The sequence below is a fragment of the Ornithorhynchus anatinus genome, chromosome 16 (assembly GCF_004115215.2).
Source record: "Ornithorhynchus anatinus isolate Pmale09 chromosome 16, mOrnAna1.pri.v4, whole genome shotgun sequence".
NCBI lineage: Eukaryota > Metazoa > Chordata > Mammalia > Monotremata > Ornithorhynchidae > Ornithorhynchus > Ornithorhynchus anatinus.
The window spans coordinates 41,433,317-41,459,957 of NC_041743.1; the positions used below are offsets into that span (position 1 = coordinate 41,433,317).

Consider the following 26,641-nt stretch of genomic DNA (forward strand, 5'->3'; position numbering starts at 1 on the left):
AGGGGAGCTTGGACCTGGAGGGGCTCAGTGCTGTCCAGCCGGCGAGGCTACGGCCATGAGATCAGGTCCTCTTGTGGAGCGTGACTGTGGAAGTTGAAACTTTCCGGAGTGGAGGGAGGGAGCCTGCTTCGCTCAATCGGTGCCATTTATGGAGTGCTTACTGTGTGCGGGGCACTGTACTAAGTTCTTGGGAGAGAACAGTACAACAGAATAGGCAGATAGGTCCAGCTTACAGACTCCCATCTGGTGCCTGGAGGGAATCTCGCTCCCGAGATTAGAAAGCCCCGTTGGAGGTGTGCCAAGTGTCACTTTGTTCCCCAGACCTCTCTTACCTTTCACTTCCTAAGATTGGACAGCCTCTCCGGCAACCACAAGACTTGCCAAGGCCTCCCCGGCAGGCCCCTCGCTCCAGGAATGTGTGCCCCCAGCTGCCTGCAGCTGCTTTGGAGAGGAAGGACTGCCCGGTTTGGGCTGGGATTCCAGCTTAAATGACAGCAGCAGGTGGTCCCCTGGCCTCCAGTCCTCCGTTGCCTCGGTCTCCTGGCAGCTGCCGTTTCACCTCCCTCCACCCCCCGCCCCTCCAGCCTTCGGCTCACACGTGAAGGGTTAAGTAAAAGCGGAATGGTGGGGGTTAGCCTAGCGGAGGTAAGCCTCTGTTCTCTGGAATTCTGAGCCATTTCTACCCCAGCTTCCTTCGACCTCTTCAGCTCATCATCGGTCTCCTAGGATTTGCCCGAAAGGCACATCTGGTTGCATGAGATAGCGAAGGCCGATTGTCATTTGCATACCATTTGCTTGCATCAAGTGTCGCCCCCACATGCCGCTCTCTGTCTCCTCCAGCGGATTTGAACTTAAAATGTTCTCTCCCTTTTGTCTGACTTTGCCCTTCCCCTCTTATTGACCCAGATCCCTGACCTCTTCCCTGCTGGGTGACAATAAGAATAATTGTGGCATTAGTCAAGTGGTAAGCACTGGGAAAGCCACAGTGCAGTCAGATCAGACTGTTATTTTCCCTTGTGGTGCTTCGGGTCCAAGGAGGAGGGAGAAAGGATATTTACCTCCCAGTTTACAGACTAGGGAACTGAAGCACAGAAGTTAAGTGACTTGCCCAAGGTGACAGAGAAGGCAAGGGATGGAGCTGGGATGAGAACCCAGATCACCTGCCTCCCAGTTCTGAGCCCTTTCCGATAGGCAGCGCTGTAGATTTTTTGGTTGGGAGAAGCAGAGGCACAGCAGTGATTCACCTTGGGTCGTATGATTCCAGGACCATCAAACCACTGGTCCACCCGGCCCAGGATTCCCCTTCTGGCCCCAGGCCTTTTGGACAGACTGTTGTGATGTTTGCCCTCCTGAACATCACTCCTTATGAAAAGGGATGGTCCAGATAACTTCCCTTTAGAAATCTCTTAACGTGAACAGGTAAACCTCTGTTCTCTGGGATTCTGAGCCATTTCTACCCCAGCTTCCTTCGACCTCTTCAGCTCATCATCGGTCTCCTAGGATGGAGACCTACTGGATTCTAATTCTAATTCTGGATTAGCTGGATTCTACTCTAAAGACCTAATCATTGAATCCCTAAACACCTCTAATACAAATGCCTGAGCCTTATCCTTAACCCTAGTAGCCACTACATTTACTGCTGTTTATAGTACACGAGTGATATTCCTTGCCCTTCTTAACCAGCAACGATTCTCCGCAGCAAGCTCAATCAATGCAAATAATCCACTACTCGTTAACTCTATCAAACGACTCGCCATCGGAAGCATCCTCGCTGGCTTTCTTCTAACCTCATACGTTAACCCGGCTACCTTAAACCCCACCACTATACCCCTTTTTATTAAAATCACTGCCCTCGCTATTACAATCCTTGGCTTTATTTTAGCTCTAGAACTCTATTCAGCTACAAACAATCTTACCCTTAAACCCCACTCCCAATTCCACACCTTTTCTAATGTGAACAGTCTGCCATTTTAAAACAGTCGATCAGTCAGTCAATTAGCCCTTACCGTGTGCAAAAAGGGCTTGGGAAAGTGCACCAGAGTTGGTGGACAGAGTCCCTACTCCCAAGGAACATAAAAATTCTATCCTCATTTTAGATTGTAAGCTCCTTTGTGGACTGGTTCCATGTATCCTGCCCGAAATTATGAGGGTGTGGGTGTTATCGGAAAACTCCAGGTTAACTAGAACCTACTCTTCTCTTCCATTTTTAAGCAGCCTTCTGGCCCCCTACCTGCTTCCTCCTGCTTCCCCAGAGGGCCTGGGACAGGGAGAGCTGATGGAATAATAGTGTCTGTTAAGCACTTACTATGTGCTGAGTACTGTTCTAAGCTGTGGTAGATTCATGTTAGTCATGTTGAACAGAGCCTCACAGTGTGAGTGAGCTGAGCAGACCAGTCCTGTGGCTAATGGGGAGCCTCTGATGGGGAATCTTGGAGGTGTGAGATAATAATAATGGTAATTGTTAAGCACTTACTATGTTTCAGGCACTATTCTAAGTGCTGGATCTGTTGGATTGTCCAAGGAATATATGTCAAGAATAATCAAAGATGGAGATATTCCTTGACGGTGTTTCTGGGACTCTCTTCCATGTTTCCAGGGTTCAAAAGAGTGGGCTGGTATGTGGAGAAGCTCTTTGATCCTCATGTTTCCTCATCCCCCTCCCTTGGATCCTGATCTCCCTCTCTATGTGGGGGGAGACCAGCAGGGAGCCACTGATCAGTCAAGGGTTCAGTCCTGAGGTTCCAAGTGCAATTTCCACTTCCTCTGCCTCTCCTGGAAATGGCTGTACTAAGCATTTTGGGTTGCTGGGCATTGGAGATTGTGAGGTCAAACCCTGGGCTTCTCAGGAAGCAGTACGGAAAACGCAGGCCTGGCCCTCTTCCCTCCCTTCTGAACATCTGCCTCTGCCCTTAGGACTGTACCCCTTAAAGCACTCGATATTCACCTCAGCCCCACACCCAGCATCGGATGTGCATACTCTCCCATTCCCCTATAAATAATTGATTTAAATGTCTACAAGCTCCTCGTGGGCAGAGAAGATGTCTAACAATTCTACTGTATTGTTCGCTCCCAATCATCTAGTACAGTGCTCACCGTTGATTGATCGGCTGGCCACCTGGTCACAGTCCCTTGGTGAACAGGAGGCAGCGAGGCTTGCTTCTAGGAGGGTTGATTTAACCCACCCCTATGGGGCAGGTAAGGAGTCCTGGGAACCCCAAGCCCACACTTCTTCTGCCTGAACCCTTCCCCCCTACCAAATTAATAGTCCGTGCGTGTGTGAGGGAGCGAGGAGCTGATGAATATTTAATACTCCGGAGCATACGGAGTGGAAACAGATGTCTGGGGGCTTCAGCTCTTCTCGGCAGCTCTGAAAGCTCCCCTCCCCCGCCCTCTCGTGTTCCGTGTTCCCCGGGATGTCCGGGCAAGAGGAGAGCAGAGCGTGGCCAGAGGGTACTTTCAGAATCCCGCTTTGGGCTTGTCCCTGCCATTGCTTGTAGGGTCCTGGTGGCTGGATTGAACTCAAGATTCAGAGCTGCTAAAGACGGGCTCTGCTGGAATGTTCAGCTCTTCCCTGCGGCTGAAAGATGTCCATCCGACTCCCAGCCTCTGGTTCCTGAAATATGTGACCATTAGAATAAGATCAGATCACCCCAGGGGCAGCTGTGTTTCAGCAGCTGCCAAAGAGATCCCTCCCCTCAGGAGGCAATGGGTTATTCACTAGTGTCAATGAGCAGCTTCTCCTCTCCGGCTGCAGGAGCAGCAGCCGATCTGGGGGTCGGCGTATTTAGGGCCCGGGAATCAGCCGAGAGATTCCACCTGGCATCGGCAGGTCGGCCGAGGCCCCGGTCACCCAGCGGGGCAGGTCCCAGCTGGGTCAGATTTGCATTTTTCCCATTCGTCCCGCGGGGGTTTCCGTCTCTGTGATGAAATCTGGCCCCCCTCTAAATTGAGCTGCATTACCCAGAAGCCCTCTCCCCCCGCCCTCGACTCTACTGGTTGTGAATCAGCAGGAGGAACCGTTCCTGTACTTCCTGCGGTCGGGGAAGAGGTTGGCGGGACTCCCCTGGGCATATCTGCCGGGAGCAGGTGGCGGCTGCGGGCTGACTGGCTGGCTGAGCCGGCCCTCGGCAGCCACGGGCGGGTGGACGCCCGGGAATCGAGCAGCGGCTGAAAATCGTTAGAGCACATGCGGAGGGGGTGAGGGCCTTGGCTGCTGGAGAAAGCAGCTCGCAGCCGAGACGCTTTGAGCTTCGCTGCGGACTCCACATTGGGCCTGGCTCTAGATTGTAAGCTCATGGTGGTCAGGGTATGTGCCCGTTTACTGTTACATCGCACCTTCTCAAGCAGTGCTCTGTACACAGTAAGGGATCAGTAAAAACGATTGACTGAGTGGCTCCACTCTCTCGGACAGGGAGCTGGGGAGGCTATATCACGACCTCTGGCCGTTTGGACAGAGGTGAATCCGGAACCCTGAGATTGAGTCTCTTCTCCCCTGCCGCACCAGCTTGAGGGGAAAATATGGCAGGGGGTGTTCCAGCAGTTGTTAAAATCATATTTATTGAGCGCTCATGGGGGCAATACACCAGACTAAGCCTTTGGGAAGTGCAAAGAAAGAAGTGACATATTTCCATCCCACAAGGGGTTTAGATGCTGAAACTTAGGCACTCAAGTTTCCCTCCCGGTAGCTCAAAACACATCGACTTTTAGGGTCTGGTTCTTCATCTTCACCCTCCTCCTGAGAGACGGAGGGAGGATTGGCTTGTAATTCCAATTCCTCAACTTGCCTGCTATGTGACCTTGGGTAAGTCACTTGACTGTGCCTCATTTCCTCATCTGTAAAATGAGGCTTAAAAACTTTTGCTGCATCTTAGACTGTGAGCCGCATGTGGGGCGTGAACTGTTTCTGATCTAACTGAATCTATCACAGTGTTCAGCATGGGTGTAAGTGCTTAACAAATACTATTTTTACAATAATGAAGGAGCAGGGACAGCTCCAGGGCAAAAAATCGGCCCAAGCAGGAAACCGGGACTAACAGGCAGGTCTCCCAATTAATTGTATTCATTAAGCACTTGCTGTGTGCAGAACACTGGGTTAAGCACTCAGTAGATCCCTGACCACAAGATTTTCCGTTTCTTTGACTTAATCCCTCATCCATTCCCCCGCTTCACGCTAGTTACTGAGCAGTGTGGGTGTGTGTGGGCGGTCTGAAGTGCTCAAAGGCACCATTGATGGTGATATTCAGGTGCTTACGTGGCTGAATTGGCTAATGCAGGGCCCAGGGAGCTTAGCGCTGGCTACACTCAATCAATGGTATTTACTGAGCGCTTACTTTGTGCAGATCACTGTGCTAAGTGTTTGAGAGAGAACATTATAACAGGGTTGGTAGAGAATCCCTGCCCACGGCGAGCTTATAGTCGAGAGGGGGAGACATTAATATAAATGAATAATTTACAGGTATTATACTCTCCCAAGTGCTCAGTACAGTGCTCTGTATATAATTTGCGCTCAATAAATATCACTAGGGGAGACGAGCAGGCATGCAAACCCCTGGTTCCTCTCCAGACGGGGGCAGAGGAGATGGCAAGGTTCTGCTTCCTGGTTTGAGGAGTAGGGACCTTGGAAAGGTGGGCACCTCTGAGGTTCCAGCCCCGGAGTAGTTCAGGACAGCGTAGGTACAGTAGCGATAGTATTCCCTGATCCCAACTAGGTGCAGTGCACAGTATTGAGCCCCTAGGCATTACATAGCCAAGGAGTGACCCGTTCCCTGCCCATTAGGAGTTTGCACTCTAACAGGGGAGATAGAAAATAAAAATATTGTCCAATAAAGTACTTGCTGCCAAGGGAGGAGGTGAGGAAGTTTGGGGCAGGGAAGAAGCCGGAGGACCCAGAGGAGTCTGGGGATGAATCAACCTGTGACCGCTGGTTCCCGAAGGACAGGTAAGGCCTCCAACTTCTCAATGTGACTTATGTCTTGACAGGAAGCCGCGAACCGGCCCCCTGAGGACGAGGACAGAGCGGGTGAGCTACACCGCTAAGGGGCTGGCGTCGGCACACGCCAGAGAGCCCAGGGCCAGGCTGAGCCAAGAGAGGCAAGCAGGTCCTGGGGAAATGGCGTTCTCACCTGTCCAGCCCATGCTCCCCTCCTACAGTTCTGGGTCCTGGCGGGACAGAAACGGGGACGGAGAGGAGAACTCCAGATGCTGAGAGCCCCAGCCTCATGGAACTGGAAATCCGGAGGTGGGGAAATAATAGAAATTATATTTGCTAAGCGCTTACTATGTGCCAAGCACTGTAGTGAGCGTTGGAGTACATACAAGATACTCAGGTCAGATGCAGTCCCTGTCCTCTTTGGGGCTCAGTCTGTCGGGCAGGCGGAACCCCCATTTCACAAGTGAGGAAACTGAGGCCGAAGAAGTGAAGCGGCTTGCCCGAGGTCATCTAGCAGGCAAGTTACAGTCAGAATTAGAACCCGGGTCCTCTGAGTCCTAGGTCCAAGCCCTTGAGGGCACACTCCATGGGGATCTGAGATTAATTGCATAGCGACTATCAAGTGCCCAGCACTGGACCAAGGATACTCGGATTAGGAGCTAGGATCCCTCCCTTCAAGGAGCTTGCTTTCTGAAATGCTGACTGGCCCAACCCCCTCAAATGGAGAGCCCAAGGGAGGGAAAAGGGGACGGTCCTGACTGACTGCCCAGCCTCTGTAGCCTCCCCACCCCCAGTCCTCCCCCAAAATGTAAATAAACCATGCGAATGTGGTTGTGCGGTCACTTCTTTCAGCTTGTCCGAATAAAGGACAGATGTCGATAGCAGGGCTGGAGCCAGGATAAAAGGTCCGGGCTCCTCCCTCCATCTCTCACCGCTGAGCAAGCAGCCACCAGCTCCTTGTTCGGAACAGGGGCCAGAGGGACTGTCTGTAGGCAGAGGAAGGGAGTCCCTCTCCACCCGAGTCTGCTCTGGGACAGCAGCACTGGCCCAGGAGCTCGGGGAGGCAGCTGAGGCCCCGATTCAGAGGTGGGTCCTTGCCCCGAGCAGGGTTTTTCATCATTCTAGGATAATCCCGCCAGCGGGACTGCTCACCTGGCTGAGAGGCGGAGGCGAGAGCGTAGGCACGGCAACACTGCGGCAACTCTCGGGGGCGAGGACCACCTACCTCCTCACTGGTGTACGTGACCACTAGCCAGATGGCTGAGCACGGGGTGCTGAGAGCCACACTCTCTGTTGCTTAGTCTGACCTCCTGCTGGGGACCCCAGACCAAGACTCCCCTCGACTGAAAGCTGACTCTACCCCCCTGCCAAGTCTCCGTGGTCCGAGACCCCCCCGGTGGGTGTTCCCCTTTGTCCTCCATCCACAATAATAGTAATTGTGGTATTTGTTGAGTGCTTACTCACTGCCCAGTACTGTACTAAGTACTGGGGTGGATAGAAGATTATCAGTTTGGGCGCAGCTCCGGTCCCAGCGGTGCCCACAATCTAATAATACCTGTGGTCTTTGTTAAGCGCTTATTACTTCGTCAAGCCCGGTACTGAGTGCTGGCATAGATTCAAGATAATCAGGTCGCACCTGGAGCTCACAGTCTAAGTAGGAGAGAGAAAAGGGATTGACTCTCCATTTGGCTGATGAGAAAACTGAGGCACGGAGAAGTTAAGCGACTTGCCCAGGGTCACACACCAGACAAGAAGCTGGAATTAGAACCCAGGTCCTCTGACTCCCAGAACCGCGCTCATTCCACTGGGTCTCTCTGCTTGGGAGGACAGAATTCTTTTGAATTCTTTCCCCCCACTGCCATCCTCCTCCCCATCCAGGGCTGCTTGGGTTCCCCCACTTCTTCTGTCCAGTCGGCTCTGTATTGCTCTGTATTGAAGCAGCGTGGCTTAGTGGAAAGAGCCTGGGCTTGGGAGTCAGAGGTCATGGGTTCTAATCCCGGCTCCGCCGCTTGTCTGCCGTGTGACCTTGGGCAATCTCTTAACTTCTCTGTGCCTCAGTTACCTCATCTGCAAAAGTGGGGTTAAAAGAATGTGAGCCCCTCGTGGGACAATCTGATTATCCTGTATCTACCCCAGTGCTTAGAACAATGCTCTGCACATAGTAAGCGCTTAACAAATACCATAATCATTATTATTATTAAGAGGGGTTCGGTGGAAAAACCGGAGTGCCTGTCAATGATGACATTCCTCGGCGATGTCCTAGTTCCTAGGGTTTTAAACAGTCTGTGGGTGTATGCTTCTCTCTCACCTGCCCCTTCCTACCTCACCTCACTTCTCTCCTACAACCCAGCCCACACACTTCACTCCACTAGTGCTAACTTTCTCACTGCCCCTATCTCACTTGTCTCGCCTCCAGCCCCTAGCCCACCTGCTGCCTCTGGCCTGGCCCTCCTCAAATCCAACAAGCAATTGCTCTCCTCCCTCAAAGCCTATTGAAGGCACATCTCCTCCAAGAGGCCTTCCCAGATTAAGGCCCGCTTTTCTTCATCTCCCAGTCCCTTCTGCATCTCTCTGACTTGCTCCCTTTGGTCTTCCCCCACTCCCGGCCCTCCGGCATTTATGTACATATCTGTAATTTTATTTATTTGTTTTGATGTCTGTCTCCCTGCCCACCCCAAGACTGTAAGCTCCTTGGGGGCAAGGAACGTTGCTGTTTATTGTTGTATTGAACTTTCCCAAGTGCTCTGCCCACAGTAAGTGCTCAATAAATACGACTGAATGAGTCTCACAGGTTCCTCAAGCCTGGGGTGCAATAAAGAAAAAGAGGGTTACTTTCTTCCCTGTGCCTCCTCCAGGTACCTAGGCCTGCCCTACCCTCTGCCCCAGCCAGCTTCTTCAATCAATTAATGGTATCTATTGAGCGCTTACTATGTGTAGAGCATTGTACTAAGCACTTAAGAGAGTACAATACAACGGAAGTAGCAGACATGTTCCCCACCCATAATGAGTTTACACATCTGAGATGGACCCCCAAGCTGGACCCTGAACCTTGTGGCCTGACCGGCTGTGTTGAGGGGCTGTGGATTCGGATCTCACCGGGCACCGGCCAACAAAGTCAGCGAGCGGGCTGCAGTCCCATGCCAGTCCCTGGGACGAAGTAGTCTGGTTTCTGCAGGGCAACTGGTTAGCAACCAGATGCTCAGGGCTCCCTCTTCCCACCCACCCAGGGTGACGCTGATTTTCTCCCCACTCTGTTAGGATCTAGGCCTTCCAGTTGATCCACAGTATTTACTGAGCGCCCACTGTGTGAAGAGCTTGGGAGAGTCCAGAAGAAAGCTTGCCCTTAAAAAGCTTATAATCTGTTGGATGGAGGAGGAGGGACACAGACATTAAAATAAATTACAGATAGGGGAAGTGATAGAGGAGATAAGATGTCTCTCAGGGTTATGTCAGGGACCAGGTATACCAATTCTACCGGATTGTACTCTCCCAAGTGCTTAGCATCATTCTCTGCATACAATCGGCTCGCAGTAAATAGTATTGACTGATTGAATGTTTTCTTAGGTGGAGTGGAAGGGCTGAATTTGGAGGATGTAAGGTTAATGGAGGAGGGTCTACTGAGGAGAGGTGACCTTCAGGCTGGGGCTGGAGGGGTTGGGGCCGATGCCGAGGGGGTTTCACCCCCTCCAGCCCCTGTGGTTGTTCCTTGGGCAGTGCCAACCTCCTCCTTCCCTCCGTAGGCCTGGCTCGTCCGCGGCTGTACCGGCCCCTGAAGACCGTGGTCTACGCAGCTCCCCAGCTAGGAACCAAAGCCCACCGCTCCACTCGGTTCCCCACCCCGACTCGCCTCATGAAAGGTTGACACCCTGTCCTTGGAGCGGGGACACGGGTGGAGAGCTGATCTCTGCCCACCCCCTCACCCTCGTCCCCCCTTCCTGCCTGTGGGGAGATGGCAGCAGCCCCGGGTTGGGCCAGGACAAAACTATAAATAGTTCAGCCGTGCTGTTGCCACGGTAACGAAGACCACAGCTCTTTCTGGCTCCCTTCTCCGTGCCCTGGCAGGCGCCCTTCGCGCTGGGGTCCGGTGGCAGCGGATGTCTGGCTCCCCGGCGAGGTGGGCCCACCCCGACTCACCTGGAGGCCATCCCCATTCCCGCCCACCGGCCCCCGAAGTTTTATCCAGCTGGGGCTTGGGTGGACCCAGCAGCCACCTCCCCCGGGTCTAGGAAATAGAGACGTGTGCCTCTTGGGCATGCTGGGGTTGGCACTGCCAGCTGGGAGTGCCAGAGACATCTCTCCCAGGGGTCGGGAAGGGAGCGGTCGTGGGTCTGTCTCTGGCTGTCTGCTGCCCCACACCTGCTGTTGACACTGGGCTCTGCTCTGCACCTCTCCGGAGCCTCACAGCCCTGGCAGCCGGTGAGGCTGGGAGGGAGGCCACCCTGGGGCCGGACTGGTGGGGAAAGGAATGGCAGAGGCCTGGGGGTGAGGTGGGAGTGGGATGAGTTCACTGGACCAGTTTCAGACTCTCCCTTCCAGACGTCCCGAAGGCTCTTGGGCTCTGGACTGAGAAATCCCGCTCACGCGGCTTTTTGTCCACTCATGGCAAGGGAAGACAGGAGGGAGGAAACCAAGTCGGCTGCCCACGGTCACAGCGGAGCAGCGGCAGAGCGGGAATTATTATTATTATATTATTATAATATAATGTTATATAATATCATGTGATTATATATTATATGATTATGTAATAATAATGATGATATTTACTTGGCTGAGATGTGGGATCTAGTCATTAAACCGTGTCCAGTGCCAACCCTGGCTCGCACCAACAGCTCTGGCCCACCCATTGATCTATCTCCCACTGGGAGGGGCCGCTGAGGGGGGCACTGGAGTGGTTACGAGCAAATTGGGTTGGACACAGTCCCCGTCCCATGCGGGGCTCATAGTCTCAAACCCCATTTTACAGAGGAGGTAACTGTGTCACCGAGAAGTGGAAGTGACTCGCCCAAGATCACACAGCTGTGGGCAGGGAATGTGTCTTTTTATTCTTGTATTGCACTCTCCTAAGCACTTAGTACAGTGCTCTGCACAGAGTAAGCGCTCAATAAATACAACTGACTGAGTGACTTATGGGAAGGAGCGTGGCTCAGTGGAAAAAGCCTGGGCTTCGGAGTCAGAGGACATGGGTTCGACTCCCGGCTCGGCCACTCGTCAGCCGTGTGACTGTGGGCAAGTCACTTCACTTCTCTGTGCCTCAGTTACCTCATCTGTAAAATGGGGATTAACTGTGAGCCTCACGTGGGACAACCTGATTACCCCGTATCTACCCCAACGCTTAGAACAGTGCTCTGCACATAGTAAGCGCTTAACAAATACCAACATTATTAATGGGTGCTCTGCTGGGCCTTTCAGGGTTGGAAGGAGGAGAAGGTCATGAGAGTAAACCAGAGCCCGTGTCTCCTTTCTGCTTTCCCTGCACCTTCACCAGGCCCAGCAGTTTAGTCATTCATTCGTATTTATTGAGTGCTTACTTTATGCAGAGCACTGTACTAAGCAGTTGGAAAGTACAATTCAGCAACAGAGACAATCCTTGCCCAACGATGGACTCCCAGGCTAGAAGGGGAAAGGCAGACATCAAAGCAAGTAAACAGGCATCAATAGCATTATATATACACATCATTAATAAAATTAATAGAATAATAAATACGTACATATATACACAAGTGCTGTGGGGCGGGGAAGGGGGTAGAGCAGAGGGGGCGAGGGGAGGAAGAGCAGAGGAAAAGGGGATCAGTCTGGGAAGGCCTCCTGGAGGAGGTGAGCGCTCAGTAGGGCTTTGATGGGGGGAAGTGTGCAAGTTTGGCGGATGTGAGGAGGGAGGGCGTTCCAGGCCAGAGGAAAAACGTGGGTCGGGGTCACTTCACTTCTCTGTGCCTCAGTTACCCCAACTGGAAAATGGGGATTAGGACTCTGAGCCCCACGTGGGGCAACCTGATTATCTAGTGTCTACCCCAGCGCTTAGAACAGCGCTTGGAACATAGTAAGCGCTTAAGAAATGCAATTATTATTATTGCTAATAATAATAATAATTTTCCTTCGGGCAGCCGCCGGAGCCGACCCGGCTGGCCACTGGAGCCCTCTGCTGGCTGCCAGGCGCGCACACTTCCAAGTCCAAACTTGGGCCCGGGGAACTGCCAGAGATCAATCGATCAATCAATCAGCGGTATTTATTGAGCGCTTACAATGTGCAGAGCGCTGTACTAAGCGCTCGGGAGACTACACCACAAAACCCTCCCTGCCCATACCGAGCTTACAGCCTAGAGATGAGGGAAAAGGACCCAACCCCCTAATCAGTCGCCTCAATGGTATTTATTGTGCGCTTACTGTGTGAAGAGAACTGTATTAAGCGCTTGGAAGAGGGCAATTCAATAGGGTAGGTAGACAAGTTCCTTGCTTACAAGGAGCTTACAGTCTACAGCGTGCCGAGTGGTGTACTGAGCAGCTGGAAGAGAACAATCCAATAAAATTGGGAGACGAGTTCCCTCCCCGCAAGGAGTTTACAGCCTCCAGTGAGCAAAGCACTGTATTAATCTGTTGGGAAAAAACAATCCACTCCAGTTGGTAGACACGATCCTTGCCCACCAGCCGCTCTCCGTCCAGAGGGAGAACAAAGCTTCCCCCAGCTGCCGGCCGCGATGTCCGTGGATCCTCCCCAGAGTTTAATACGGTGCTCGGCACTCTGTCGGACTAATTGATCTCTTGCCCACTGTGACCATGAAAGTCCGGGAAGGACTCGGACCCTACCGTGCGGGAGAGAAGCTGCTGTCCCCTCCTCTCCATGAGAAGTAGCGTAGTGGATAGAGCAAGGACCTGGGAGTCAGAAGGCCATGGGTTCTAACTCCGGCTCCGCCACTTATCTGCTGTGTGATCTTGGGTAAGTCATTTCACTTCCCTCTTCTTCAATCACGTCATCTGTAAAATGGGGATTGAGACTGCGAGCCCCACACGAGGCAGGGACTGTGTCCAACTCAATTTGCTTTTATCCACCTAAATTCCTGGCACATAGTAAGCACTTCATTCATTCGTTCAATCAATCGTATTTATTGAGCGCTCACTGTGTGCAGAGCACTGTACTAAGCGTTTGGAAAGGACAATTCAGCAACAAATAGAGACCACCCCTACCCAACAACGGGCTCACAGTCTACAAGGTATTAACAAATACCATCTTTCTTTTCTCCCTCCTGTCCCTCACCTCACCCAGCATCAGGCCTGTCACTGACTGCTGCTCCAGGCCCAGAAGAACTCCAACCCCGAGATCCTCTCAACATCCAGAACTCGGAGAAGGACGGCCATGGCCAAGGCGGCATCTTTGACCGCCGACTGGGGTGCTGAGCCGCGACGAGTCGAAGATACTGCTCCTCCGGCCCCAGCTCCCCGCCTCCTCGCTCCGGTGTCGTGTTCCACACTTCAAATTTATCTTTTCCTGCCCTCTTAACTCTGCCCTCTCCTCCGCCAGGCAAAGCTTCTTCTCCTCCCTCATCGACACCCATGCCCGTCACCCCCGCCGATTGTTCCGGACCTTTAACTCTCTCCTTAGGCCCCCTGTTCCTCCCCCTCCCCCATCTCTCACCCCCAGTGATCTGGCCACCTATTTCCTCACGAAAATCAACACGATCAGGTCTGAGCTCCCCAAAGTCACCCCTCCGCCTCTCCCCTCCCCCCCACCAACCCCCTCCCCTACTTTCCCATCCTTCCCTGCAGTATCCTCAGAGGAGATCTCCTCCCTCCTCGCAAGTGCCACCCCCTCCACCTGTGCCTCGGACCCCATTCCCTCTCACCTTATTAAAACCATCGCCCCTGCCCTCCTACCTTCCTTAACTTCTATTTTTAACCACTCAATCTCCAAGGGCTCCTTCCCCTCTGCCTTCAAACATGCCCACGTCTCCCCCATCCTAAAAAAACCCGCTCTTGACCCCACTTCCCCCTCCAGTTATCGTCCTATCTCCCTACTACCCTTCCTTTCCAAAATCCTAGAACGAGTCGTCTACAATCGATGCTTAGAATTCCTTAACTCCCATTCTCTCCTAGACCCCCTCCGATCTGGCTTCCGTCCCCTCCACTCTACCGAGACTGCTCTCTCTAAGGTCACCCATGACCTCCTTCTTGCCAAATCCAATGGCTCCTACTCCATTCTGATCCTCCTTGACCTCTCTGCTGCCTTTGACACTGTCGACCATCCCCTCCTCCTCCATACCTTATCTCACCTTGGCTTCACGGACTCTGTCCTCTCCCAGTTCTCCTCTCACCTCTCTGGCCGGTCATTCTCGGTCTCCTTCGCTGGAGCCTCCTCCCCCTCCCATCCTTTAACTGTCGGAGTTCCTCAAGGGTCAGTTCTTGGCCCTCTTCTGTTCTCCATTTACACTCACTCCCTCGGTGAACTCATTCGCTCTCACGGCTTTGACTACCATCTCTACGCAGATGACACACAGATCTACATCTCCGCCCCTGTCCTCTCCCCCTCCCTTCAGGCTCGCATCTCCTCCCGCCTCCGGGACTTCTCCACCTGGATGTCGGCCCACCACCTAAAACTCGACATGAGCAAGACTGAGCTCCTCATCTTCCCTCCCAAACCCGGTCCTCTCCCAGACTTCTCTATCACCGTGGATGGCACGACCGTCCTTCCCGTCTCTCGGGCCCGCGATCTCGGTGTCATCCTTGACTCGTCCCTCTCGTTCACCCCACACATCCTATCCGTTACCAAGACCTGCCGGTTTCACCTCTACAACATCGCCAAGATCCGCCCTTTCCTCTCCACCCAAACGGCTACCTTACTGTTACGGGCTCTCGTTATATCCCGGCTAGACTACTTTGTCAACCTTCTCTCTGACCTCCCTTCCTCCTCTCTCGCCCCGCTCCGGTCTATTCTTCACTCCGCTGCCCGGCTCATCTTCCCGCAGAAACGATCTGGGCATGTCACTCCCCTTCTTAAACAACTCCAGTGGTTGCCTATCGACCTCCGCTCCAAACAAAAACTCCTCACTCTAGGCTTCGAGGCTCTCCATCACCTTGCCCCTTCCTACCTCTCCTCCCTTCTCTCTTTCTACCGCCCACCCCGCACGCTCCGCTCCTCCGCCGCCCACCTCCTCACCGTCCCTCGGTCTCGCCTATCCCGCCGTCGACCCCTGGGTCACGTCCTCCCGCGGTCCCGAAACGCCCTCCCTCCTCACCTCCGCCAAACTGATTCTCTTTCCCTCTTCAAAACCCTACTTAAAACTCACCTCCTCCAAGAGGCGTTCCCAGACTGAGCTCCTCTTCCCCCTCTACTCCCTCTGCCATCCCCCCTTTACCTCTCCGCAGCTAAGGCCTCATTTTCCCCTTTTCCCTCTGCTCCTCCACCTCTCCCTTCCCATCCCCACAGCACTGTACTCGTCTGCTCAACTGTATATATTTTCGTTACCCTATTTATTTTGTTAATGAATTGTACATCGCCTCGATTCTATTTAGTTGCCATTGTTTTTACGAGATGTTCTTCCCCTTGACGCTGTTTATCGCCATCGTTCTTGTCTGTCCGTCTCCGCCGATTAGACCGTAAGCCCGTCAAACGGCAGGGACCGTTTCTATCTGTTGCCGACTTGTTCATCCCAAGCGCTTAGTACAGTGCTCTGCACATAGTAAGCGCTCAATAAATACTATTGAATGAATGAATCTTTCCTTATGTGTCTGTCGCCAATACCCTCCGCTCCCCTCTCTTAGATTGGAAGCCCCTTTGGGGGCCAGGGACCAGGGTCCGACCTGTGTACTTCTGTCCCCCAGCGTTTAGTACAGTGCTTCGCACCCCATAGGTGCTTAATAAATACCAGATTGTTACTGACAAATGTCATTATTGTCAGATTGTCCCAAGATCAGGGAAAAAGATGAAGGGAGATGGCAATGCCCCATCAAGTCAAGTACATCCAGCTTCTGCCCTCAGGTGACTGGAGGGATTGGAGCCAAGCAATCAGTCAACTGCATTTACTCTGCGCAGAGCACTGTACTAAGCGCTTGGGAGAGAGCCAGTTGGAATTTCAGCCACACAGGCAAATTTCACCCCCTCTGAATAAGGCAAGGACCAGGTTTACCCAAGCAATGATCCGCGTACTTTAGACTTTTGGCTTTATTTAGCCAGATTTTCAGGCAATGGGATATTTGAGCTTGAAACAGATTGTTCAGGCTAAAATATTTCTAGTCCTCAATTATCAAGATAATTTGGTGGATAGACCTGTGCTACTTTCATACTAATAAATACTAGTAAATGAGTTGTAGTTTAGCCTAATAGAAGCAGTCCCGAGCTGGGAATCAAAGGAGCTGGGTTTTAATCCCGACTCTGCCACTTGCCTGTTCTGTGACCACCTAACTTTGTTGTGCCTCAGTTTCCCCATCTATGAAATGGGGATTCAAGATCTGTTCTCTCTCCAACTTAGGCTGGTAGCCCCGAGACCTTTGCCTGAACAAGGATTTCAGCTCCCTGGGGGTGATTGAGGGACTTGGGTCCAATGCAGGTCAACCAAAAAAGCAAAAGGATATGTTAAAAAATAGAGAGAGAGAGAGAGAGAGAGAGAGAGAGAAGTAAGTGTAAAAGCCAAGTGAGTAGAAGTTGGAACGCTGTGTGAACAGAGGTACAAGGTGTGCTGCCTGTGGGGAACAGAATGAGGGGAGTCTAGTGGCCTGCACATTGTAGGTGCTTAATAAATGCTAATTATTGACCACTGGTTGTCAAAGGGCATTTAACAAAGCAGCCTGGCTCAGGGGAAAGAGCCCCATCTTGGGAGTCAGAAGTCGTGGGTTCTAATCCCGGCTCTGCCACTTGTCAACTGTGTGACCTCGATCAAGTCACTGAACTTCTCTGTGCCTCAGTTACCTCAACTCTAAAATGGGGATGAAGACTGAGCCCCATGTGGGACAACCGGATTACATTGTATCTTCCCCAGTGTTTAGAACAGTGCTTGGCACATAGTAAGCGCTTAACAAATACCACCATTATTATTATTATTATTATTATTAAATCAGTAGTGCTCAGGCACTGTTTATCAGTCAGTCAATAATAATAATGATGTGCCAAGCACTGTTCTAAGCAATATTACTGAGCCGTCCAGGGCACTGAACTAAGCGTTTGGGAGAGTAATAATAATAATAATAATGTTGGTATTTGTTAAGCGCTTATTAGGTGCAGAGCACCGTTCTAAGCGCTGGGGTAGATACAGGGGAATCAAGTTGTCCCACGTGAGGCTCACAGTCTTAACCCTCATTTTACAGATGAGGGAACTGAGGCACAGAGAAGTGAAGTGACTTGGCCACAGTCACGCAGCTGCCAAGGGGCAGAGCCGGGATTTGAACCCAGGACCTCTGGCTCCCAACCCGGGCTCTTTCCCCTGACCCCCGCTGCTTCTCTGAGCGACTGTGAGCCCGTCCTCGGCCAGGGCTGGTCTCTATCTGTGGCCGAATTGTCCATTCCCAAGCGCTTAGTCCAGTGCCCCGCACATAGTAAGCGCTCAATAAATACTATCGAATGGAAGCGATGAGAGGGAGGCAGGGCGGTGGAGGGAACGGGGTCCTCCCGAGGCGGCGGGCCCTTTAAGAGGCGCGCGTCCCCGGCCCTCCCTCCCCGCCCCTTATGCAAATGAGGAGGCGGGGGCGCGCGGCGGGGGCGCTCAGGGCCCGGCTGCGGTGGTTTGTCCTGTCGCGGCCGCCGTCGCCGCCGACATATTGTCCGCAGGGGCTGCGGCGGCTCCGCCGAGCGGCCCGGCCCGGCCCGCCGGGGACATGGGTGAGTCCGGACGCCGCCGTCGGGGGAGGGAGGAAAGAAAGGAAGGAAGGAAGGAAGGCGGGAGCGGGGGCGAAGCCCGAAGCCGCCGTCCGGGGCTCGGAGCTCGGCGCGCGCCTGCGCGGACGGGGGGGGGGCGGAGGACGGGCGCGCGCGCCCCCGAGGAGCCCCGCCCTCCTCGGCGCGGGCACGCGGGCGGGGGGCGGGGCCTGGAAAGTCGGGAAATGCGAATAACGATGATGATGGTGGTATTTGTTCATTCATTCAGTGGTATTTATTGAGCGCCGACTGGGTGCGGGGCACTGGACTAAGCGCTTGGAATGGACAGTTTGTTAAGCCCTTCATTCATTCAACAGGTATTTATTGAGCAGATTCTACATGCAGAGCACTGGACTTTCCCTCATCTGTAAAATGGGGATTAACTGTGAGCCTCACATGGGACAACTTGATGACCCTGTATCTACCCCAGCGCTTAGAACAGTGCTCGGCACATAGTCAGCGCGTAACAAATACCAGCATTATTACTAAGCGCTTGGAATGGACAATTTGTTAAGCCCCTCATTCATTCCACAGTATTTATTGAGCAGTTACTACGTGTGGGGCACTGGACTAAGCGCTTGGAATGGACAGTTTGTTAAGCCCTTCATTCATTCAACAGTATTTATTGAGCAGTTACTACGTGCGGAGTACTGGACTAAGCGCTTGGAATGGACAATTTGTTAAGCCTTCACTTCATTCAGTCATATTTATTGAACGCTGACTATGTGCATAGCATTGGACTAAGCGCATGGAATGGACAATTTGTTAAGCCCTCACTTCATTCAATAGTATTTGAGTGCTTACTATGTGCAGAGCACTGTACTGAGCGCATGGAATGGACAATTTAAGCCCTCACTTCATTCAGTAGTATTTACTGAGCGCTATGTGCAGAGGACTGTAGTAAGCACTTGGAATGTACAATTTGTTAAGCCTTTCATTCATTCATTCAATAGTATTTATTGAGCGCTGATTATGTGCTGAGCACTATACTAAACGCTTGGAATGGACAATTAGTTAAGCCCTTACTTCATTCAGTAGTATTGAGCGCTGACTATGTGCTGAGCACTATACTCAACGCTTGGAATGGACAATTAGTTAAGCCCTTCCTTCAGTAGTATTGAGGGCTGACTATGTGCTGAGCACTATACTAAACACTTGGAATGGACAATTATTTAAGCCCTTACTTCATTCAGTAGTATTTATTGAGCTCTGACTATGTGCTGAGCACTATACTAAGCACTTGGAATGGACAATTTGTTAAGCCCTTCATTAATTCAATAGTATTTATTGCGCGCTATATGCAGAGCACTATCCTAAGCGCTTGGAATGGACAATTTGTTAAGCCCTTACTGCATTCATTCATTCAATAGTATTTATTGAGCACTGACTATGTGCTGAGCACTATACTAAGTGCTTGGAATGGATAATTTGTTAAGCCCTTACTTCATTCATTCAATAGTATTTATTGAGCACTTACTTTGTGCAGAGCACTGTACTAAACAACTTGGAAGGTACAATTCGGCAACAGATAGAGATAATCCCTGCCCATTGAGGGGTTCACAGTCTAAATGGGGGTGACAGACAGCAAAGCAAAACAAGACATCATCAAGATAAATAGAATCAAGGAGATATACACCTCATTAACAAAATAAATAGGGTAATAAGTAATATACACAAATGAGCACAGTGCTGAGGGGAGGGGAAGGGGGAAGAGCAGAGGGTGGGAAGGGAGGGGGAGCAGAGGGAAGCAGGGGCTCAGTCTGGGAAGGCCTCCTGGAGCAAGCACCCTTCTAATAATAATGATGGCATTTGTTAAGCGCTTACTATGTGCAAAGCACTGTTCTAAGCGCTGGGGAGGATACAAGGTCATCAGCTTGTCCCATGTGGGGATCACAGTCTTCATCCCCATTTTACAGTTGGGGTAACTGAGGCACAGAGAAGTAAAGTGACTTGCCCAAAGTCACACAGCAGACAAATGGCTTAGCTGGGATTTGAACCCATGACCTCTGACCCCCATGCCCGGGCTCTTTCCACCGAGCCACACTGCTTTTCTAAGCGCTGGGGTGGATTCAAGCCGCGCAGCTCAGTGGCAAGAGCCCGTCCTTGGGAGTCTGCACTTAATATGAACGTTGCCGGCCGGGAGCAGGTCTACCAACTCTCTTGTATTGTCCTTTCCCAAGTGCTTAGTACAGTGCTTTGCATATAATAAGTTCTTATTGTGATCATTATGGATAGGGAACAAATCTCTTGTACTCTCCTAGTGGCTTAGTACAGTGCTCAGCGCCCAGTAAGCGCTCAATACGATTGTTGTGAGTAAGGAATGTTTCTGCCAGCTCTGTTATATTGTACTCTCCCAAGCTTTTAGTCCAGTGCTCAGCGTGCAGTAAATGCTCAATAAATGTCATTGATTGATTTATGGATCGATTGAGCAGGCGATGCCCCATCCCCGGGTATCTCTGGGCCCGGACAGTACCGGGGGCGGGGGTTCAGAGCAGGTGACGCCAGGAGAACCTCCCCAACCGGTAACCTCGGTGTGTTCTCAGTTTGAAGGGCTGGAGGACCAGCGTGGCCGGCCCCGGGGTCAGGCTCGGTGCCCTGTGTTGTTATGGCAGGAGGACGGAGAGGCTCCAACAGGACGTCCTACTGCCGCAACCCGCTCTGCGAGACCGGGCCCGCCGGCGGCTCCGGTCACTCCTCCAGTGCCTCCGTCACAGGGGTCCGCTCCCGCACCAGGTAAGCCGGGACCCGCCCCCGTTCACCGGGGCAGTGGGTCAAAGAGCCGCCCGCCTCCGTCCAGTTTCCCTCGCCGGACGTGTGCGCGGGAGCCGGAGCTCGGGTGAGGGGGGACGGGGTAGGGGACCGCCCCCGCCGGAGCCAAAGAGGGTAGAGGGTGAGGGACCGCCCCCGCCGGAGCCAAAGAGGGTAGAGGGTGATGGGGGAGATCCATCTGGAAGAGGCGGCCGGGAGCTGACGAGCCTGATCTGGGCTTTGAGGAGCTGGCACTGCCGCTAGACTGTAAGCTCGCTGAAGCCAGGGACCGTGTCGACTAATTAATCGTACTGCACTCCCCTGAACTTCTTCCTACGGCGCTTTTGCCGCAGTAGGAATTTAATAAGTACTATTCAGTAGCAGTGTTCGGTGGGCATTCAGTAAATACTGTTATTTGATTGGGGAGGGTGGGAGTGGAGCAGACTTCACTGACAGCGAGCCCTGCCCCTTCTCCCGGTGCCAACCTGCGCAACCTCACCCGTCCCTGAAGGCCCTGCCTGGTGACTTGGCATCATAGGAATTTTCCTGACATCAGCTGATCCCTGCCATTGTTCTTGTAGGACCGAGGGATGGGGGGGAGCCTGCTTTGAACCCCATCCTGGGTGCGGGAAAGGCAGGCACATCAGGGCTGTGACGTTACCCTGCGGGCCTCTAGTGTATTGGACTCCCTCCCTCCGGAGGCCCGCTCGGGCAAGCCGAAGCCTCGGGTCGGGCGGCGGGGAGGTGACTCAGGTTCAGACGCCGAGCCGCTGCCAGGACTTCCGTGGCAGAAGACGTTGAGGGGCACCCTCCGCGCGCACTACGATCCCCCAGCGGGCCGCGCTGGCCGGGAGGGCCGCCGGGGCCGTGTTCAAATGCTCGAGCCCTTCGTCCCCGGAATTCCGGTTCCGGCGGGGCTGGCGGCCCGGGCCGAGGTCCGGCTCACGCTGCGGCTCACCTCCCCAGGACCAGCTCGGGCCCGGGCCTCTCTAGCCCCCCGCTGGCCACCCAGACGGTGGTGCCCCTGCGGCACTGCAAGATCCCGGAGCTGCCGGTGCAGCCGAGCGTCCTCTTTGAGCTCCAGCTCTTCTTCTGCCACCTCATCGCCCTCTTCGTCCATTACATCAACATCTACAAGACCGTGTGGTGGTACCCACCGTCGCATCCACCGTCTCACACCTCCTTGGTAGGTTCCCTGCCGGTTGACCCTGGTTACTTACTCTCTTACTCTCTGATCTGCCCCCCGCCCGCTTCCCGTGCCTCTCCACGCTTGGCCTGCAGTATTTGTTAGGCGCTTACAGTGTGCCAAGCGCTGTGTTTAGCGGTGGGATAAATAGAAGATAATCACGTCAGACAGGGCCCCTGTGCCACCCGGGGCACACAATTTAAGTAGGAGGAAGAACTGGCCTTGAATCCCCATTTTATAGATGAGAAAGTTGAGGCTTGGAGAAGCGAAGTGACTTGCCCAAGGTCACACAGCAGGCAAGGGGAGAGCCGGGCTTATAAACCAGGTCTCCTGACTCCCAGGCCTGGGCTCTTTCCACTAGGCCACGTGGCTTCTCTGCCTGCGTCCTCAGGGGAAGCTGCCATCCTTGTCCTTAGCCACCAAGTGACCTGGTCCCTGTGGCCCTGCTCATGAGGAGCTTTCGGTCCAGTCAGCCATCCCCCACAGGTTTGCTTTTTCTGCTCTGGGGAGCGAATCCTTCCCCCAACTGCAGCTCCCCTGCCTGGATTCCCGGGCATCAAGCAGGCAGTACCAGATGGCAGTACCATCCTTCCCGTCTCTCAGGCCCGCAATCTCGGTGTCATCCTTGACTCGTCTCTCTCGTTCACCCCACGCATCCTATCCGTTACCGAGACCTGCCGGTTTCACCTCTACGATATCGCCAAGATCCGCCCTTTCCTCTCCACCCAAACGGCTACCTTACTATTACGGGCTCTCGTTATATCCCGGCTAGACTACTGTGTCAGCCTTCTCTCTGACCTCCCTTCCTCCTCTCTCGCCCCGCTCCGGTCTATTCTTCACTCCGCTGCCCGGCTCATCTTCCTGCAGAAACGATCTGGGCATGTCACTCCCCTTCTTAAACAACTCCAGTGGTTGCCTATCGACCTCCGCTCCAAACAAAAACTCCTCACTCTAGGCTTCGAGGCTCTCCATCACCTCGCCCCTTCCTACCTCTCCTCCCTTCTCTCTTTCTACCACCCACCCCGCACGCTACGCTCCTCCGCCGCCCACCTCCTCGCCATCCCTCGGTCTCGCCTATCCCGCCGTCGACCCCCGGGTCACGTCCTCCCGCGGTCCTGGAACGCCCTCCCTCCTCACCTCCGCCAAACTGATTCTCTTTCCCTCTTCAAAACCCTACTTAAAACTCACCTCCTCCAAGAGGCGTTCCCAGACTGAGCTCCTCTTCTCCCTCTACTCCCTCTGCCATCTCCCCTTTACCTCTCCGCAGCTTAACCCTCTTTTTCCCCTTTACCCTCTGCTCCTCCACCTCTCCCTTCCCATCCCCACAGCACTGTACTCGTCCGCTCGACTGTATATATTTTCGTTACCCTATTTATTTTGTTAATGAATTGTACATCGCCTCGATTCTATTTAGTTGCCATTGGTTTTTACGAGATGTTCTTCCCCTTGACGCTGTTTATTGCCATCGTTCTTGTCTGTCCGTCTCCCCCGATTAGACCATAAACCCGTCAAACGGCAGGGACTGTCTCTATCTATTGCCGACTTGTTCATCCCAAGCGCTTAGTACAGTGCTCTGCACATAGTAAGCGCTCAATAAATACTATTGAATGAATGAATGAATGAAAGATGGGGCCTTCCTGGGTCATCCACACTCCCTGACCGTGCCCTCTATGCCCCTGCAGAACTTCCACCTGATCGACTTCAACGTGCTGACGGTCACCACCATCGTGCTGGGGCGGAGGCTCATCGGGGCCATCGTCAGAGAGGTGAGCAGGGGTGGCGGGGCTGGTGAGGGTGCCCTCCGGCTGGTGGAGGGGGGCTCTCTTCCAGCTCCACAGCCCGCCACCTTAGCAGCGAGCCTTCTCTCCCCACCCCTCCTGTGCACCAATCAGTGGATCGTATTTATTGAGTGCTTACTTTGCACAGAGCACTGTACTAAGTGCTTTGGAGAGTACATGTTCCCTGCCCACAGTAAACTTACTTCACTTGAGTCGCTCTCCTCTGTTCCTCTGTCCCGCCCTCTTCCCTCAGTGGTGCGTCCCCTTCCTCACCTGGCCGCTCCTAGGGGTGGACGCCATTTGCTGTCACTCCCCAGCCTCCCGGGAGGGGGTGGTTTCTGAGGGGGAGGATGCAAGGGTGAGGCGGGGTTGGGGTGAGGTGCGGCTCTGGAAGTCCGGGGGACTTTGTGGTCCACGACACCCCTGACAGACCTTCCACTCCACCCACCCCCAGGCCTCCCAGAGCGGCAAAGTGTCCTTGCCCCACTCCATCTTCCTGGTCATCACACGCTTCGCCGTCCTCACGGGAACCGGCTGGAGCCTGTGCCGCTCCGTCATTCACCTCTTCCGGACGTACTCCTTCCTCAACCTGCTCTTCCTCTGTTACCCGTGAGCATCCCCTCCCCAGGGACCCTCATCGAGGGGCACAGGGCACCCCCGGCCGGCGGCTTCCCCTGGGGGTTGAGTTGGACGCGGGCGGTTGAGGTTTCCCGATCGTGTCACCCTCCTCCCCGGCCCCCTGATGTAAAGGGACTCAGAGAGGGAAAGGAGCTGACTCCGGTCACCCAGCGCGGAGCCAAGGCATCCCGCCGCCGCCTCTGTCCTGACCCTCCCGGTCCCTCCGCAGGTTCGGGATGTACATCCCGTTCCTCCAGCTCAACTGTGACTTCCGCAAGGCGGGCTTCTTTTCCCCGGCGGCCGACGTCGGGCCGCGGGAGGCGGGCGACGGGGCGGCCCGGGGCCGGGACTACCTGACGGTGCTGAAGGAGACGTGGAAGCAGCACACGCGGCAGCTGTCCGGGGCAGAGGCCATGCCCACGCACGCCTGCTGCCTCTCGCCCGGCCTGATCCGAAGCGAGGTGGAGGACCTCAAAGTGGACTTCAACTGGCGCATGAAGGAGGTGCTGCTCAGCTCCATGCTCAGCGCCTACTACGTGGCCTTCGTGCCGGTCTGGTTCGTCAAGGTGCGCCGCGGGAGGCCGGGGCGGGCCCGGGGAGGGGCTGAATGCCGAAGCGGGATCCGGTGCTGACGGGGATGAGGGCACACGGGGGGCGAGACCCCGGGGGGGCTGGAGTTGCCGGAACTTGGCGGCGGGGCCAGCTGTGGAAAGATGCCAGGATCGGGGGCGGTGGTTTTGCCCCGAGGCGTTCCGGGACGGGGGCGAGGGTCGGCTCTTGGACCCGCCCCCTCACCCCCGCAGAACACCCACTACTACGACAAGCGCTGGTCGTGCGAGCTCTTCCTGCTGGTGTCCGTCAGCACGTCGGTCATCCTCATGCAACACCTGCTGCCCGCCCGCTACTGCGACCTGCTGCACAAGGCGGCCGCCCACCTAGGATGCTGGCAGAAGGTGGACCCCGCGCTCTGCTCCAATGTGCTGCAGCATCAGTAAGGGCCGCCCGCTCGCCCTCGCCTCCTCCACGTCCCCCACCCATCTCCCGTGCCCACCGGAGGGGCTGACGCTCACTCCCTGGCTCCTCCAGGTCATATCCAGCCGGTTGGGGGTCCCTGGGGCTCAGGGGTCTCCTCAGCCTCTGAGGGGCCTCCCCTTCACCCCTCTTAGTCACCCACACTCCTCCCAGGAAGCCCGGGGGCGGGCTGGACCGAGCCGACCGGAGCCTGTTGCCCCCGCAGGTGGACGGAAGAGTGCATGTGGCCACAGGGGGTCCTGGTGAAGCACAGTAAAAACGTCTACAAAGCCGTGGGCCACTACAACGTGGCCGTGCCTTCCGACGTCTCCCACTTCCGCTTCCACGTGAGTCACGGGCCTAGGACGTGGGACCAGTTGGCTGGGGGCCGGGCGGTGGGGCGGGCCCGGCCATGGCAGCCCGTCGGTGCCGACCCAGGAAGCCGGGGGCCCCGCTTCCTGGCTTGGGGGCCGAATGGCCCCCCCGTGTGTCTTGAGTCAGTCAGTTGTATTTATTGAGCACTTACTATGCACAGAACATTGTACCAAGCACTTGGAAGAGTACGATATAACAGACATATTCCCTGCCCACAACAAGCTTACAGTCTAGAGGGCTCTCCTTCCCACCAGGCTGAAATCCCAAGGCGGGACAGACGGGGGAGCGGGGCCGGGAGTGGCCACCGGAGCGTCGCTGAGAAGGCAGTATCCGTCAAACGCTTACTTTCATTCATTCAGTAGTATTTATTGAGCGCTTACTATGTGCAGAGCACTGTACTGAGCGCTTGGAATGTACAAATCGGCAACAGATAGAGACAGTCCCTGCCCATTGACGGGTCACGCCCAGCCCCATACTAGGCACCGGGTAGAGGCAGCGGAAGTCGATCGGACCTAATTTGTGCTCCAGCGACCGCCGCCTGGGTCATTCATTCAGTCGTATTTATTGAGCGCTTACTGTGTGTAGAGGACTGTTCTGAGCGCTTGAGAGAGTACAACGTAACAACCAACGGACACATTCCCTGCCCACAACGAGTTTATATTCCCCCACCCTCCTCCCCTCCCTGGCTCCCGCCTGGGCCCAGTTCTTTTTCAGTAAGCCCCTGCGCATCCTCAACATCCTCCTCCTCCTGGAAGGAGCCGTCATCTTCTACCAGCTGTATTCCCTCGTCTCCTCGGAGAAGTGGCATCAGACCATCTCCCTGGCCCTCATCCTCTTCTCCAACTACTACGCCTTCTTCAAACTGCTGCGGGACCGCCTGGTGTTGGGCAAGGCCTATTCCTATTCGGCCAGCCGGGAGGCCGAGCAAATGCTAAATTGACCCCGGGCCCAGCGGAGGAGGGGGCACAGGACGGGATGGGAGCGGGCGGGGGAAGGGGGGTCAGGGCGGGGAAAGAAAACAGAACCATCCCCCAAAAAGAAAAAAAAAATCCCCACAAACCCAGAGCTCTGTATTTTTGTTACCACTTGCTTCTTTCTTTGATAACTGATGTAATTAAAATTAAAAAAAAAGAAACCACAACATATTTTTGTACTCCCAA

General features: G+C 54.2%; 1 protein-coding gene and 1 long non-coding RNA gene across 4 annotated transcripts; both read left to right on the forward strand.

Moving 5' to 3' along the window:
• The first annotated feature begins 3,062 nt into the window (after positions 1-3,062).
• On the forward strand, positions 3,063-6,759 carry LOC120638878. Its single transcript, XR_005660900.1, has 2 exons — positions 3,063-3,195; positions 5,980-6,759. It is a non-coding gene; the product is annotated as an uncharacterized LOC120638878 (long non-coding RNA).
• Positions 6,760-17,625: 10,866 nt separating this feature from the next.
• Positions 17,626-26,641, forward strand: TMEM39B (transmembrane protein 39B). Of its 3 annotated transcripts, none has more exons than XM_029081565.2 (9): positions 17,626-17,729; positions 20,309-20,498; positions 21,480-21,699; positions 23,382-23,465; positions 23,932-24,086; positions 24,325-24,661; positions 24,899-25,086; positions 25,333-25,453; positions 26,185-26,641. In XM_029081565.2, the coding sequence occupies exons 2-9, from the start codon at positions 20,371-20,373 to the stop codon at positions 26,419-26,421; spliced, it is 1,470 nt and encodes a 489-aa protein (XP_028937398.1). In that variant the 5' UTR covers positions 17,626-17,729; positions 20,309-20,370; the 3' UTR covers positions 26,422-26,641. The 3 variants fall into 3 exon arrangements, with proteins under 3 accessions (XP_028937398.1, XP_028937400.1, XP_028937399.1); XM_029081567.2 differs by having other exon boundaries at positions 20,378-20,498; XM_029081566.2 differs by lacking the exon at positions 17,626-17,729 and adding an exon at positions 18,062-18,082.